A 16,880-nucleotide genomic window follows, 5' to 3' on the forward strand; every position below is an offset into this window, starting at 1 on the left:
TCCAACTTCATTCTTTTACATATAGATACCCAGTTGTCTGAGCACCATTTGTTGAAAAGACTATTCTTTCTCCTTTCACATGTTTTGCAACTATTTTCTCCCAATCTATGGCTCATATTTTCATTTTCCTAGCAGTATCTTCTAAAAAATTTTTTTTTTGAATTTTGAAGCCAATCTATCTTCTTTTAAAAGTGGTTTGTGTTATTTGTGTCCCATCTAAGAAAGTCTTGCCAAAATGGTCACAAATATTTTCTGTGTTTTCTTCTAGAAGTGCTACTTTAGCTCTTAAGCCTAGCCTATGAAAAATTTTGAGTTGCTTTTTGTATGGCATGAAGTAGGGTCCAAATTCTGAATTACTTTGTCACCTCTGCTGAAAATAAGTTGACTGTATGTATGGGTCTATTTCCGGATTCTCTATTTTGTTCCATTTATTTATGTTTATTCTTTCATCAATATTATACGGTCTTCATCTTGAAAATCCTATAGTGTTAGTTCTCCAGCTTTGCTCTTACTTTCCAAAATGCTTTGGCTAGTATTCTAGATCCTTCACGTTTTCATATGAATTTTAGAATTCCCAGTCACTTTATACAAAAAAAAAAAAAAAACCACCAAAACAAAAAAACCTGCTTCGGTTATGAGAATACATGGATTCTATTCATAAGTTAATATGGGGACTCTTAATATTTTTTTACTAACTGTCCAATCCATGAACATTGAATATCCACTTTTTCTTTTAGGTCTTCTGTAATTTCTCAGTAATATTATGTAGTTTTCAGTCTGTAAGTGTTACACATATTTTGTCAAATTTATCCCTAAATTTGTCATGTTTTTGCTTCTCTTGTAAATGGTACTACGTTTGTTACATCAACTTCAAACTGGTTGTCACTAATATATAGAAAGACAAATGCTTTCTGCATATTAATCTTCTAATTTGCAGTCTTACTGAAGCTTTTTGGATAGAATCTTAAGATTTTTGTATATACAAAACATGGTGTCTGAAAACAAATTTTTTTACTTCTTCATGATTTTTCTTTATTTTACCTTATTGCACTAGCTAGAATCTCCACAACAATGTTGAATGAATGTGGTAATAAGAGAAGACAGACTTGCCTCTTCCTGATCTTAGGGGCAAAGAATTTAGTCATACACAATTAAATACAATCTAACCGCTTGTTTTTTGTAGATTCTCTTAATCACTACAAGGAAGTTTCCTTCAATTCCTAGTTCGCAGAGATGTATTTTTAATCAAAAATGGATACTGAATTTTATCAAATGTTTTTTATTTCCTGCGGTGATATTATGGATTTTCTTTTTTATTATGTTAATGTGGTAAATTACCCTAATTGATTTTTGAACTTGAATTAACTTTACAATGCAATCCTAATATAAGCCCTCTTTTGTCACAATTTTTACATAATGGTTAGCTATAATTTGCTAAAATTTTGTCACGTTACTCTCTGTACTTTTCTCCAATTTAAAATCTAGATAGGTTTATCAGTTAAAAGTTTACTTTAGGCTTTATACTTTCATTTTATTTTACTTATTTCTATTGTGGCTATTGATATTTCTATTTTAAAATATAATATAAAGGCATACTTATATTATGAAAGCAGAAATGTGCACAGTAAAATGAGTAATAAATTAAGAAAACATATTCCAATCCTTGTTGCCTACTTTACAAAATCACACAGCCCCTCCTTTGTACCAATGAACATTTATTCTTTGCCTCTCATCAAATAAGAAATGGTCAAGAGTCTCCGCCTTTTTAGTTCCTTTGCTCTATTTTTAAGTAGAAGGTAAACAAATGTAAACAGTAATAAAATTCTCCTGTAACTTCAGTAAGATGTGAGAAATTAAGAAATTTATAGTTAAAAAGTTCCCAATTCAGGTTCTGGCACCAATTCCAAAACAAAATTCAGCTGAATAAATATTTTTATAAAAAACAGATACTTAAAAAAATTAAATTGATAGGTAAAATTCTGAGGCAAGATTTCAAAGTATAAAGATGATAAACATAACAAAGTAAAAAGATCTGACTAAAAAAAGAAACTTTTCTAACAAAACATATGCGACCAAAATTGAATAATAACACTAAAACCAGCCCAACCCAAATATATCACTATGTACAGTTTAGGAACAGAAATAAATATAGAATGGAAAGATTTTATGATTTAAATTTTATTATTTTTTAAGATTAAAAGTTTGAAACTATCTTAATAAATTCTCTAGTCAAATTTTAAGTGATAAAATCTAAATATCAAAATCTAAAAAGGTTTTTAGAAAAGAAACTGTAAAGCCTAAATATATACCAGCTTTCATGGAGAAACAATGGTATCTCTCAGTGGCAGGAGGGCTTTTCATGTGCAATCTGTTCTTGACTGCTGGTATTAAAACATAATGGCTAATAATTTACAAAACAAAAATAGAGGATAAATATAACACTATTGAAATTCAATGTGCATGTATGTATATTATTATTTTAACATACTTTAGCTATTACTTTTCATTCCCTTTTCTGCAAAATATTTTACAAAATATTCTCCTACTAGGAACTCAAATTAATAAACTAATTAATAACATTTCTTTCCTATTTCCTGCTCACTTTACATAGGAATTTTAGACGAAATAACCAGAGTAGACAGAAGAAAAAAATTTTAAAAAGATGGGCTTGAATTATTTAAGTGAAGATTTTGTTATATACAGTCTGTCATTAACCTCCACAAAAAAATTACTTACATCTGCTTAAAAAGTTGTCAATATTTTTGTTTTTTCTTAAGGCAGGAAAATCCAAATCATATACCAAAGCATCCAATCCATCCTAAACAAATAAACAAACAAACAGTTAGTTTTTTGGATCACACTTTGGATGAACACTTCCCTTTTTTATGAGTAAAGAGTAGAACATATGCTTTAACATTTAATTTGGCCTCTCTCATATATCTTGCATTCATTTAATACCTTCTACAAGGTTACACGGGTGCCATAAAAAGATAATTTTTTTAATTTCATATATAGATTTTTCACCTTCTAAATTGCCCAGTCTGAGAAAGCAGCAAAATCACCACAAATTGGCTACACATGACTTTAACACATGCCCTTGACCTCGTAAGGGCATGAAATTTACTTTCATTCCCCCTACTACATTTATCCTTATTTCACAGACACTGATCAAAAACAAATGGCCTGTATTTGTTACTATCGGTATTTTATAAGGCAGTAGCTAAACGTCAGTGCCTAAAATGTGATATTTAGTATAAAGTATCTGCATTTAGATACATTTTGCAATTACAAAAAGACACTGGATTTTCATAAGGCTTCTCTTTCTTTCTTTGAAGCACTTTACAGGACAAACATTAGTAAAAGACAAACATGGGCTTTTACTTTTAAGTGAATTTTTAAATATTATCTAATTACAGAACAATGTGAAGGTGTACCAATCACTGCTGAAGCAGGGATACACCTATTCAGTTTATGTGTTGTGGCAGGAGCAGGAGGAACATTCAGATAATCCCAAGCAGTCTTCATATTATTTAGCTGGGGAAATTCAGCAGAGCTCAAGAATAAAAACAGAACAGCAAAGGAAGAAACATCTTCTGCAGACCCCCCGGTACACCAAAGGTTGAAGGAAAAATTAAAGCCAGAGGTTAAGTGTGGTCACTCAGCTGTTTTAGAATACAAGTACTTAAAATATTTCCCTAGGAAACCAGAAAGCAGAGTCAAATTTTTTTTTTAAAGATTTTATTTATTTATTAGAGAGAGAGAGAGAGAGAGAGAGAGAGAGCGAGCATGAGCACAGGCAGACAGAGTGGTAGGCAGAGGCAGAGGGAGAAGCAAGCTCCCCGCTGAGCAAGGAGGCCGATATGGGACTCGATCCCAGGACGCTGGGATTATGACCTGAGCCGAAGGCAGCCGCTTAACCAACTGAGCCAACCAGCGTCCCAGCAGAGTCAAATTTAAACACGCTTTAGAATATATCAATGCAGGCACCTGGGTGGCGTCTGCCTTCACCTCAGGGTCCTGGGATCAAGTCCTGCATAAGGCTCCCTGCTCAGCAGGAAGTTAGCTTCTCCCTCTCCTCTGCCCCTCCTCTCTGCTTGTTCTTTATCTCTCTCAAATAAATAAACAAAATCTTAAAAAAAAAAAAATTTATATATATATATATAAAATTGCATGAGTTGGAAACTGAACATGGAAAAATAGGTAATAATACTAATGCTGTTGACTGCTTGAAGAGACCAACTCACCCAATAACTGGTTTTTCAAAATTCAGTTTGCACAGATCTAAAGAAAAAGCTCCTCGGTTATTGCAAATTTATCTATCTTTAAGATACATTTCCCAGAGTCTTCTAAGCAATTTGAGTATTTCTGGTAATACTTTTTACGGGAAAAAAGATAAAACCTTTTTACAAAAACACTATTTTTAGAAAGACCAGCTAATGCTTTCTCTATTAAAACTGGAAAACCAAACCCAGGGTGCCCGGTTGGCTCAGTTGATTAAGCGAGTGCCTGTAGCTCAGGTCATGATCCTGGAGTCCCAAGATCGAGTCCCAAATCAGGCTCCCTGCTCAATGGAGAGTGTGTTTCCCACCTCATCCTCCCATCTCTTGTGCTCTCTTTCACTCTCTCTCAAATAAATTTAAAAAATAAAAAAAAAGAAAGAAAAGGAAAATCAAACCAATAAACATGTGAAATATTTTCTAGTAAAAGACAAATTAAATATGATTTTTTTAAAAAGAACTTTAAATTCTTTAAGGCAGAAACCACAGTTAAAATCTCAATTTTTCCTACAGCACCTTGCAGAATGACTGACATGTAGGTATAACATTTACATTAAGCCAGTGATTTTTATGCTCATTAGCAATGGCATTATATTATTTAAGAAATATTTTTCTTAAAGCTTCAGTGCATCAGGTCACTCCCCAAAATTAGACTACAGAGTAGTCCAAGTACTACTGACGACACAAGAAAAATTATAGGTAAAATTTTGGTACTATAAAGTTGTCTGGAAAATAATCTCAATATGTTATTACATTTTATAATAACTGTTATTTTAAGAGTTCCTAGGAAATATCTACTTCCAAAGACACATGCAAATTTTAAAAGATTCAGAATTAAATTATAATAGCTTAAACTGTTTTCTAATATCAAATGAAACATTAAAAGCAAGAGAAACACATATTAAATTTTACTCACATGCTCTCTTTGGTAAACATATTGGGAACAACTGCTTCCAATCTTATTCCATGTAAGTTTCTTTTTAATTATAAATGTTAAGCACAAAAGAACCTCAAAAAATTACCTTGTTAAACAACTTTACCAAATAGCAATTAGAAATATTAGCTAACTTGTCCCATACTAGCTAGTAAGCTGTATCAAAATCAAAATGCTAACTCTTAGTTTAGTAGTTAAAGATATAGGACCATGATGAAAAGATGATTGAAAAAATCCTGCACCTCTTAAAAATGAAGTTAGGAATTGAAAATAACTATGTCTATTTAAACTCAAGCTGTACTGTTCAAAAATTAATAGAAAACCACAAGTCATTCTTCTAATTATAACTAGAAAGGACACTGGCTAGGACTCAAACCTGTTTGCTTTATTACACCACTACTCACTCCTCTGAATGACCTTCCTTAAACTACCCTATAAAAACTAACAGTTCCCCTGTCTTACAGTTATTCTTTACTTCAGTCTTCAAGCTAGATTTTAAATGCCTTGAGTAAGGTAAGCCCCAGAACTGAGCATCACATTTTACTTGTAATATAGTAGATAAGAGTGCTGGCTCTCCTACTTTGACAATTATTCCCCCTTCCACCTTCCTAATTTAACTGTGATTTTGTTCAAGCCACCCAACTTCCTCCATGAGTTTCCAACGAGTGGGAAGACCTTCCCCGGCTTCAAGAGCTGGTTCTTAATAGTCTAATCTAAACCCAACATCATGGCCCATTACTCTTGCCAGTATTCACTTTAAGTACAGGAACATGGTAATAATCTGTCACAGAAGACATGAGGGAAAACCTACAGAAGGCTTCTGGGGGAAAGTTTCTTCTCTCTTAAAAGGTAATACATGTAAGAAATATCTTCCTTTCAAGAGAAATTGTCATGTCTGTATGTGACACCTAAAACAACAGCTGCCATCTTGCAGCCTCAAAGAAGTTGGTAGAAGACAAAGCCAAGCACAAGGAGGGCAACAGAGCCAAGGACGGAGGGAACCTGGGTCCCTGATGATGTTCGGTCAATCACTGAATTAATTCCACCCATTCCTGAGATAATGAATTGTCTGATTCGATTGCATTGGATTTTTTTTCTAAAGATTTTATTTATTTATTTGACACAGAGAGAGACAGTGAGAGGGGGAATACAAACAGGGGGAGTGGGAGAGGAAGAAGCAGGCTTCCCACTGAGCAGGAAGCCCAATGTGGGGCTCGATCCCAGGACCCTGGGATCATGACCTGAGCTGAAAGCAGAGAGTTAATGAGTGAGCCACCCAGGCACCCCTGCATTGGTTCTTCTGTTTCTTATAACTTAAAGCATCCTAACTAAAACACATAAATGTCACTGAACTGAAACAGTATTAACCAATGCATAAAGTTATAGGGACTTGTAGCACTGAAAGAAAAGGTGAGAGAATTGCCCATTCAATAGTAACTACAGGGGCAAGATGGGGCTGAAAAGAGTGTCACTCTTTGGTAAATGTTGTTTGTATAACTGGACATAAGTATGGAGATGAATGATTTTTGAGCCATGCTTAATAATAAAATGAATTCCAGATGGGTTGAAATGAAGATATAAAGGAAAAACATTTTAAAGAAAAAAACAGTATACTTGCATGCTACTTTTGGGAGGACAAGTCAAATAACCTTTCTGAGGTTTTCTCTTTTGTAAAATGAGGATAATAACTACCTACAACTCATAATGGATTTGTGAGAATTAAATGAGTGAAGTATGTAAAGTGACCCTTAATGGTCCCATTTCCCTTTATTTCTCTGACATTTGAAAGTTTTACAAATTAGTCTCACTATGGCTAGAAATGACATAAAGAGAAAAATAGACATCTTAGTCACGTAGTCATAAAAATCTAAGAGTAAATCTTAGGTAACTATGCTATAAACCCTTCTCCAACACAGTAATCCCCATCTATGATTTTTTTTTTTTTTAAACATCAGGTATCTGACTTTTGCTTGGCCACAGAATTTAATCACACACTTGTTAATGGAAAACCAGATGTCTCCACTAATTGTATACGGTGAGTAGGTGTCTGGACCTATAACCACACACTTTAAATTTATAGTAGTATGACATAGTGTATGGCTTTCAGGATCATCCATAAGCAAAATTTATGTCTTTTATCAGAGAAATAAGGACAAAAAGGTATCCAGTGTAATCTAAGGCTTGTGCAAAACAGAGGCTATGGGGAGTCAAGAAACTGTGATGGAGGAGAAGGACACAGGTTTCCACTATCCTGCAGTGGATAAATTATACAAGGAATGTGTATTTCCAACCATAAATTGGGGCAAGGAATTCTGACTTTATTCAACACTCTAAAGTTCCATAAGTAATGAGTAAGACTTCCCCACTTCCTAAAGTCCATATTCTAGTACCAGAACTCAGGATCTTAACAGCAATTAACATTCCTCCAGGTGCAAAAACAATTTACAAGGAGTAACAGCCAAAGCATGTAGTCCTACTGCTCCTTCACTTAACTGTATTATTTAGGCTGAAGGAAAGCTACCCTCTACTTTGACAACATGCCTGTTTTATAGTTTTATCATCGATTTAAGAACTAAAGAAGGACACATAAGAGAGGAACCAAAGTCAAAGAATTACAATAATTAAATTCTTTACTACTCATAGCTGAACAATGATAGTAGACCATTTATAGCTGGTCTACCATCATTTTGAAAGAGACTAGTCACATTGGAGAAGTACTTTCACATAAACACATAAAGGAAAGCATAATTAATTACAAATTTAACATTTTACAATATCTAAGGACCAAACATTTCACATTTCCTAAGAAGCACTGTTGTTACACAGAAAACAGACAATCATATAAAAAAGGGAAGAAGATATGAACAGACACTTCTCCAATGAAGACATACAAATGGCTATCAGACACATGAAAAAATGTTCATCATCACTAGCCATCAGGGAGATTCAAATTAAAACCACATTGAGATACCATCTTACACCAGTTAGAATGGCCAAAATTAGCAAGACAGGAAACAACATGTGTTGGAGAGGATGTGGAGAAAGGGGAACCCTCTTACACTGTTGGTGGGAATGCAAGTTGGTGCAGCCACTTTGGAAAACAGTGTGGAGATTCCTTAAGAAATTAAAAATAGAGCTTCCCTATGACCCTGCAATTGCACTACTGGGTATTTACCCCAAAGATACAGATGTGGTGAAAGGAAAGGCCATCTATACCCCAATGTTTATAGCAGCAATGGCCATGGTCGCCAAACTGTGGAAGGAACCAAGATACCCTTCAACGGACGAATGGATAAGGAAGATGTGGTCCATATACACTATGGAGTATTATGCCTCCATCAGAAAGGATGAATACTCAACTTTTGTAGCAACATGGACGGGACTAGAAGAGATTATGCTGAGTGAAATAAGTCAAGCAGAGAGAGTCAATTATCATATGGTTTCACTCATTTGTGGAGCATAACAAATAGCATGGAGGACAAGGGGAGATGCAGAGGAGAAGGGAGTTGAGGGAAATTGGAAGGGGAGGTGAACCATGAGAGACTATGGACAGAAAAACAATCTGAGGGTTTTGAAGGGGCGGGGGGTGGGAGGTTGGGGTAACCAGGTGGTGGTTATTAGAAAGGGCACGGATTGCATGGAGCACTGGGTGCGGTGCAAAAACAATGAATACTGTTACGCTGAAAAGAAATAAAAAATTAAAAAAAAAAAAAGAAGTACTGTTGTTATTAAGAGGAAAAAATCTCACAACAACCTAAGCAAAAGAACCAGCAGAAGAAAATTACTCAACTAAACACTGTTACAAACTTTAGTTCCCTGGATAATTTTGAATTACAAAATTCTATGTAAAATATCATTTTACATATATAAAATATAATTTCTTCTATGTAAATTATCATTTAGGATCAAGTCCATTAGTATTATTCATTTGTTATAAGCTAGGAGAATATAATGGCAGGAGGAACGCAAGATATACTACATGTAAAAACATTCATTTTTATGTTAAATTTCAAAATCTAACTGGTTACTGTTCTAAACCTACTTTTTTGTTTGTTTGTTTTTTAAGAAACTACCAAAAACACATGAAAACTATTGCAGTAAAACCAGGGGTCTCTGAAAACCAAACTACTTCTAAAAGAGGCTACCCTTGGTACTAAAAGACTGACGTCAAACCCTTTTTTAAAAAAATTTCCTATGTTATACTTTTTATCACTGTGACTTATTTATAACTGGAAGTCTGTGCCTCTTAATCCCCTTCATCTGTCACACCCATTGCCCCACGCACCTTCCCTCTGGCACCCAGTAGAGTTTGTCCTGTATATCTGAGTTTGTTTTTTCACTTACTTTGTGCTTCAGATTCCACATATAAGTGAAATCATGAGGTATTTGTCTTTGACCTATTTTGCTTAGCATAATACCCTCTAAGTCCATCCATGTTGTCACACATGGCTAGATCTCGTTCTTTTTAATGGTTGAGTAATGTGCTAGTGTGTGTCTGTCTGTATGTTTGTCTATGTGTGTATGATCACATCTTCTTTACCCATTCATCTACCAATGGACACATATCACGCCTACTACAAATAATGATGCAATAAACACAGGAGTACATTTATCTTTTCAAAACAATATCTTCATTTTCTTTTTTCTTTTTTAAGTAGGCTCCATGCCCAGCATGGAGCCCAACATGAGATTTGAACTCATGATCCTGAGATCAAGACCTGAGCTGAGATCAAGAGTCAGATGCTCAACTGACTGAGCCATCCAGGTGACCCTCATTTTCTTTAGGTAAATATCCAGTAGTAGAAATACTGGATCATATGTAATTCTATTTTTAATTTTTTGAGGAATTTCCACACTATTTTCCACAGTGGCTACACCAATTTACATTCCCACCAACAGTGCAGAGTTGGAGCACTTTTCTCCACATCCTTGCCAACACTTACTTTTCCTCTTTTATTTGATACTAGCTATTCTGACTAGTGTGAGGTGGTATCTCATTGTGGTTTTGGTTTGCACTTCCCTGATGATTAGTGACTGTTGGTTATCTGGATGGGTTCTTTGAAAGAATGTTTATTCACATCCTATGCCCCTTTTTATTTTTTTTAAAAGATTCTTATTTATTATAAATTATAAATATATTACTCCCTATATTTTTTTCTAGGAGTTTTATAGTTTCATGTCTCACATTTAGGTCTTTAATGCATTTTGAATTTATTTTTGTGTACAGTGTGAGGGAAAAGTCCAGTTTCATTCTTTTGCATTAGCTGTCCAGGTTCCCCAGCACCATTTATTGAAAAGACTGTCTTTTCCCCCACTGTATACTCTTGCCTCCTCAGTTGTTGATTAACTGACCACATAGGCATGGCCTTACTTCTGAGCTCTCTATCTGTTCCACTGATCTTTCTATTTTTGTTCCAGTACCATACTGTTTTGATTACTACAGCTTTGTAGTATCTTGCAATTTAGGATTACACTACCTCCAGCTTTGTTTTTCTTCCTCAAGACTGCTTTGGCAATTTGAGGTCTTTTGTGGTTCCATACAAATTTTTGGATTGTTTGTACCAATTCTGGAAAAAAAAATTGCTATTTTTTTTAAAGATTATTTATTTGACAGAGATCACAAGTAGGCAGAGAGGCAGGCAGAGAGGGAAGGGCTCCTACCCATGCATCTCACCAAGACTGTTAAATCAGAAACAGAGGCTTTGTTCTCATTGGCCAGATCCCCCCAAAATCCTTTTTATTTTTTTTTATTTTATTTATTAGACAGACAGAGATCACAAGTAGGCAGAGAGGCAGGCAGAGAGAGAGGAAGGGAAGCAGGCTCCCTGCTGAGCAGAGAGCCCGATGTGGGGCTCGATCCCAGGACCCTGAGATCATGACCTGAGCCGGAGGCAGAGGCTTTAAACCACTGAGCCACCCAGGCGCCCCATGCTATTGCTATTTTGAAAGGGATCGCACTGAATCTATAGATCACTTCAGGTAGTATGAATACTTTAACAATACTAATTCTTCCAATCCATGAACATGGTATATCTTTCCATTTGTTTGATGGAAAGTTGTTTTGATAATAGACAATATACCATTTAAAGAAAATGAGCATATTTTGATCTCTTCACTAGGTAAAGAGGGAAGGAATTTCTCAAAAATTAGGCACTGATATGAAAATGAAAACAGAATTTCCTCAGAAAATTTTAACAACTTCTGATATTAAATGTGATTAAAATCTTTTTAACTAGTCTGACATGAATACATCCATGCCAATATTTTCTAGAACATTTACAGTGCAAAAAAATTATGTATTCTAAATACTTAGTAAAACATACAATGGTTCTTGCCAATCAGTCTTCAGGTATACCTTTCCAGCCTCATTTTCTCTGTATGCAAGTATCTAGGTTTGGGCCCAGTGTGCTCCACCTATTTCCCAAATAGGTCACGCTCATTCTACCCCACTACTTTTATGGTTACTCTTTTCTCCAGCTGGAATGTGAACAGTACTTATATTCAAACTGTCTCAAATGTTGCTTACCTTGTGCTCTTTCCCCAACATGCTAAGAAAATGTTAATAATGACCTCTTATGTGCTTATTATAGGAACTGTTGTATTTGTTATAATTATGTACAGGCCCCCCTTCTCTTCTATAGGAAAACAGACATAATAGTGATAACAGCAATAATAATAAATACTTCCTGTATCTGGGAGTTCATTGGTTAGGTAGAAAAAGTAAGTATTACAGGATCCTCAGTGTCATAACTAGGTACTACATAAACAGAGAAAGGACAGTTTAACCAAACTGGGCTTCAAGGCGGAGATGAAATTTGAGCTGATCCTTAAAAACAGAATTAAGGAAGAATCAGACAGAAGTAAGCAAGGCAATCTAGGAGAGAGGAAAGGCAAGGAGAATTTAGAAAATGAGAATAGAATACTCTGGTCCTAAAAGGGTGAAAAGAAGGAAATGCACAGAAAGCTGTGAAGATGGGTTACAGAATGTACATTAAAGGTATAACATAATGGGCTAAGAATCTGAGTATTTATCTTCTGATATCTATTTGGAACCACAGGAATTTTGAGGGTAAAGAGAGTGAGTGACATGACTGGTTTTTATTTTACTAAAGCCTGGCAAGGATAAAGATGATAAATTTGAACAGGAAGAGACAGGTATAGAAATGAGGAATATGGAGGATACTATGGTAACAAAAGCACAAGAAAATGAAAGTCTGAACTAAATTTGAGCAACAAGGGGGAGCCTGGGTGGCTCAGTTGGTTAAGCATCCGCCTTTGGCTCAGGTCATGATCGCAAAGTTCTGGGATCTAACCCCACACTGGGCTCCCAGCTCAGGGGGGAGCCTACTTCTTTCTTTCCCACTACCCTTCACTCCACTTGTGCTCTCACTCTCTCATAAATAAATAAAATCTTTTTTAAAAAAATTTAAAAAGGGGGCGCCTGGGTGGCTCAGTGGGTTAAAGCCTCTGCCTTCGGCTCAGGTCATGATCCCAGGGTCCTGGGATCGAGCCCCGCATCGGGCTCTCTGCTCAGTGGGGAGCCTGCTTCCTCCTCTCTCTCTCTCTCTGCCTACTTGTGATCTCTGTCTGTCAAAATAAATAAATAAAAAAATCTTTAAAAAAAAAAATTTAAAAAGGAGTGCCTGGGTGGTTCAGTTAGTTGACCATCTGGCTCTTGGATGTGGCTCATGTCAGGACCTCAGGGTCATGGGATCTTCAGTGCAAAGTCTGCTTCAGGTTCTCTCTCCCTCTGCCCCTTCCTACACATATGCACTCTTTCTTGTGCTCTCTCTAAAATGAAAAAATAAAATCTTTAAAAAATTTTTTTAAATCATAAAAAAATAAGTTGGAGCAAAAAGTATGGAGCATCAGAAACAAAAGAACCTGGTGAGTGACCAAAAGAGAAAAAGGAAGGGTTAAGAGTGATTATGTGATTAGAAAAACAACTATTTATATCTTCTATTTTAGGTGAGTAGTGACTTTATTAACCAAGGCAGATAATATATTTTGGAAAGATAAATATTTTAGATATACAAATTTGAGGTTCCTGTAGAATATCATTTTATGGAAAATGAAATGGAAGTTGAAAATGAGTAGGAGTTCAACAGAGTGATTGGACTGATACAAATTTGTGTGTAATGAGCACACACTTAAATCCATGAAAACAGATGCAATTACCCAGTGAGTATAAACAATGGGAGAATGGAAAAAGAGTAAAGAATAGCACCCTGGGGAACATTAGCATCTGAGAGGTAAGCAGGCAAATATGGTTAACGAGCAGTCAGAAAGGTGAAAGGAACATAATAGCATCACGAAACCCGAGATAATTCTATAACTTAAAAGCAGACTGAAATGCCAAAAAGAAGTCAAATAGAATGAAAAAAGCAAAAGAAGCCAAGTAATTTGTAATTAAATATAATTTAAGATGGTTAGATGGTTGCACAGTAATGTGAATATACTTAATGCCACTGAAGTATAAACTCACAAATAATTTAATGCTAAGTTTCATGTTATATATATTTTACTACAATTTTTTTAAAAGTCCTATTGAACATCAACAAAATGGTGGACTAGTAAGCTCCAAACTGTCATTCCCCACTGAAACAAAATAGAATGAAAAAAACACCCAGAAGTTCTCTGAACTGACTTTTCTGTGACTTAGAAAAACAATCAAAGGTTTAGAGCAGTCAAGCAAATGCCCAATTAAGTAAAAGCAATCTTCAGATGGTAGAAAGTTTTGTGACATTTTTAGTCACTCTTGTCCCACTTCCGCTGAATGGGAGCAAGCTTAGTCTTGAGCAGGCTGCAGATTGGTTCCCATTTCCCCTATCTTGAATCAAAGGAAGCAGAGTAAAACCATACTGGTAAGTTACCATATATATCTGTTCTAAACTGTCTGGAGAATGCCTGAAAGACTAAGGCAAGAACCTCATCTGTTTTGCATAACTTGGAACACAGGCCAAAAAAAAAAAAAAAAAAAAAAAAAAAGTGGGCACTGCTCATAAAAGCTGTACAACTACAATAAACCACAGATACCTGTGACAAGAGATTATAGTAGAAATGTACAACAGACTGTCTAGGCCCGGAGGAGAAACTGGGATGAAACTCCTTGGAAATTTAAAAAGAAAAGGTCACTATCAGTCTTAAATAGAATGGCATAAATCAGCTTCTAGTGGACAGAAAAATTAATGGAGGGGCGGCCTGGGTGACTCAGTCAGATTTTGGCTCAGGTAATGATCTCAGGGTTCTGAGACTGGGCCTCCACCCTGGCCATGGAGCCTGTTCAACATTTCCTCTCCCTCTTTCCTCTGCCTCTCCCTACCCCCTACTCTCTCCCTAAATAAATAAATAAATAAATAATGGAAAATGAACAAATAATGGCCAAAAGAAAGGAGAAAGATTAGAAGCTTGCATGATTAGAACCTAAACTTAATGGAATACTGGTAGGTAGAAGAGATAAAGATTGATAGACGATGAATGACTAAGGATCCAAGAAATGTTAAGGAGTATAGAATGATGAAACAAAGATGAGACATTAACCTTATAAAAAAGAAAAATAGAAAAATATTTCTACGTAAATATTATCCTCTCAAAAGGACAAGGAGTCATATTCTAATCTAGAAAACTTAATAGCAAGTTATTAGCCCCACACAGCCTCAATGCTCTCATTTGTAAAGCAAAGATAACTACAGTAACTATTATACAAGGCTATTATAAAAATCTGATATGTCCCTAGTAAGTCACAGAAACATACTCACGGATAATTTGATTTTCCTCCCTATAACTTTATAGGTGTATAGACACAGATGAACACAAGCTAGACTTCCTCTTGGTATGAATAAATGAAAAAGTTCTTATGATTTGATCTTGCTCTGGGAAAGAGTGTTGTTTTTCAAAGTACTCTTTCAAATTACTGGGTTTTTTTTCTTTAGGGAATAATAAATGGATGTCATATGTTCTTTAGTTAGCAGTAGTACAACAATATTTAAAAAACAGCAAATGTTATCTTCTTAAAGTTCCTATGAAAATTTTCATAAGATCAGATTTTTTTTTCTAAAACAGGGCTTGAATTCACAATCCTGAGATCAAGACCTGAGCTGAGATCAAGAGTTGGAGACTTAACCAAATGAGCCACCCAGGTACCCCATCCAGATCTTGATGATTTGGGGATAAATGGGGACACCTGGGTGGCTCAGTCAGTTAAGCAGCCGACTCTTGGATTCAGCTCAGATCATGATCTTAGGGTCCTGAGATCTAGCTCCACGTCGGGCTCCACACTTAGCAGGGAGTCTGCTTGTAGATTCTCTCTCTCTCTCTCTTTCCCTCTGTCCCTACCCCTGCTTGTGCACTTGCTCTTTCTCTGTCTCTCTAAAATAAATAAATGAATAAATCTTAAAAAAATAATAATAAGGGGGAAAAAAGAACTGAGACTCAGACCTGTGGAATCGTAACAAAAGATTTAACATTTGTATCACAGAAAAGAAAGAGAATATAAAAAGGATTAAAATAAATGAAGGCTAAAAATTTCCTACATTTGGCAAAAGACATAAACCTACATACTGAAGAAACTAACAAGACTTATCCAAATAAATCCAAACAAATAAAAAACTGTCAGACTAGAATTCTGTACCCAGCAAAAAGAGAAATCAAAGAAGGGGAGCAGGAGGCACGGGCTTTCAGTGATAGGATGAATAAGTCATGGGGATAAAAGGTACAGCATAAGGAATATAGTCAAATGGTATTGTAATAGTATTGTATGGTGAAAAAAAAAGTAACGTATGGTGATAAATGGTAGCTACACTTGTGGTGAGCATAGCATAACATATAGAGTTGTCTAATCACTTAGGCTGTACACCTGAAACTAATTTAACATTGTGTGTTAACTATACTTCAATTAATAAAATATATAAAAAATGAGATATCTTTGGGGTGCCTGGGTGGCTCTGACAGTTAAGCATCTAACTCTTGATTTCAGTTCAGGTCATGATCTCAGGATCATGAGATCAAGCCCCACATGGGGCTCTACCTTAGTGGGGAGTCTGCTTCTCTCCCTCTGCCCCTCCCCCAGCTTGCACACACTTGCGTTACTCTCTCTCCAAAAAATAAATAAAATCTTGAAGGAAAAAAAAAGAGGGGTGCCCAGGAGGCTCAGAGGATTAAGTGTCTGTCTTTGGCTCAGGTCGTGATCCCAGGGTTCTAAGATGGAGCCCAAGCTGGGCTCCCTGCTCAGCAGGTAGCCTGCTTCTCCCTCTCCCTCTGCCCCCTCCTCTGTTCTTGTGCACATGTGCTCTCTCTCAAATAAACAAAATCTTAAAAAAAAAAAAAAAAAAAAATATATATATATATATATATATATATATAGTCAGATGACAGAAAATTGAGAAATTTGTTATGAGCAGACCTAAAATAATGGTTAAAGGAAATTCTCTAAATAAAAAGAAAATGATAAATGAAAGAATCTTAAGATATAAGGAAGAACAAATGAAAAGAGTAAAAATACAATACACTCTCATTTTCTTAAAAGCTGAAGCAAAAATGATAATGTTCTCTAGTTGTTTCTCAATGTATATAAGGTGATATTAAAGAGGATTATGGGGACGCCTGGGTGGCTCAGTTGGTTAAGCAGCTGCCTTCGGCTCAGGTCATGATCCCGGCGTCCTGGGATCGAG

The 16,880-nt window shown here is 35.5% G+C and overlaps 1 protein-coding gene across 2 annotated transcripts in view; it reads right to left on the reverse strand.

Annotated features, from left to right (window-relative positions):
* The window catches only part of LOC111142435 (Rho associated coiled-coil containing protein kinase 1), a 159,261-nt gene that overhangs the window by 116,686 nt on the left and 25,695 nt on the right, over positions 1-16,880 (reverse strand). For both annotated transcript variants that reach the window (XM_022495564.1, XM_022495563.1), the window contains exon 2: positions 2,737-2,818. In XM_022495564.1, the coding sequence (XP_022351272.1) occupies positions 2,737-2,818 (82 nt within the window). The remainder of the gene's footprint in view (positions 1-2,736; positions 2,819-16,880) is intronic.

This window comes from Enhydra lutris, unplaced genomic scaffold, assembly GCF_002288905.1.
Source record: "Enhydra lutris kenyoni isolate GAN:26980312 unplaced genomic scaffold, ASM228890v2 scaffoldscaffold8, whole genome shotgun sequence".
NCBI classification, from domain to species: Eukaryota; Metazoa; Chordata; class Mammalia; order Carnivora; family Mustelidae; genus Enhydra; species Enhydra lutris.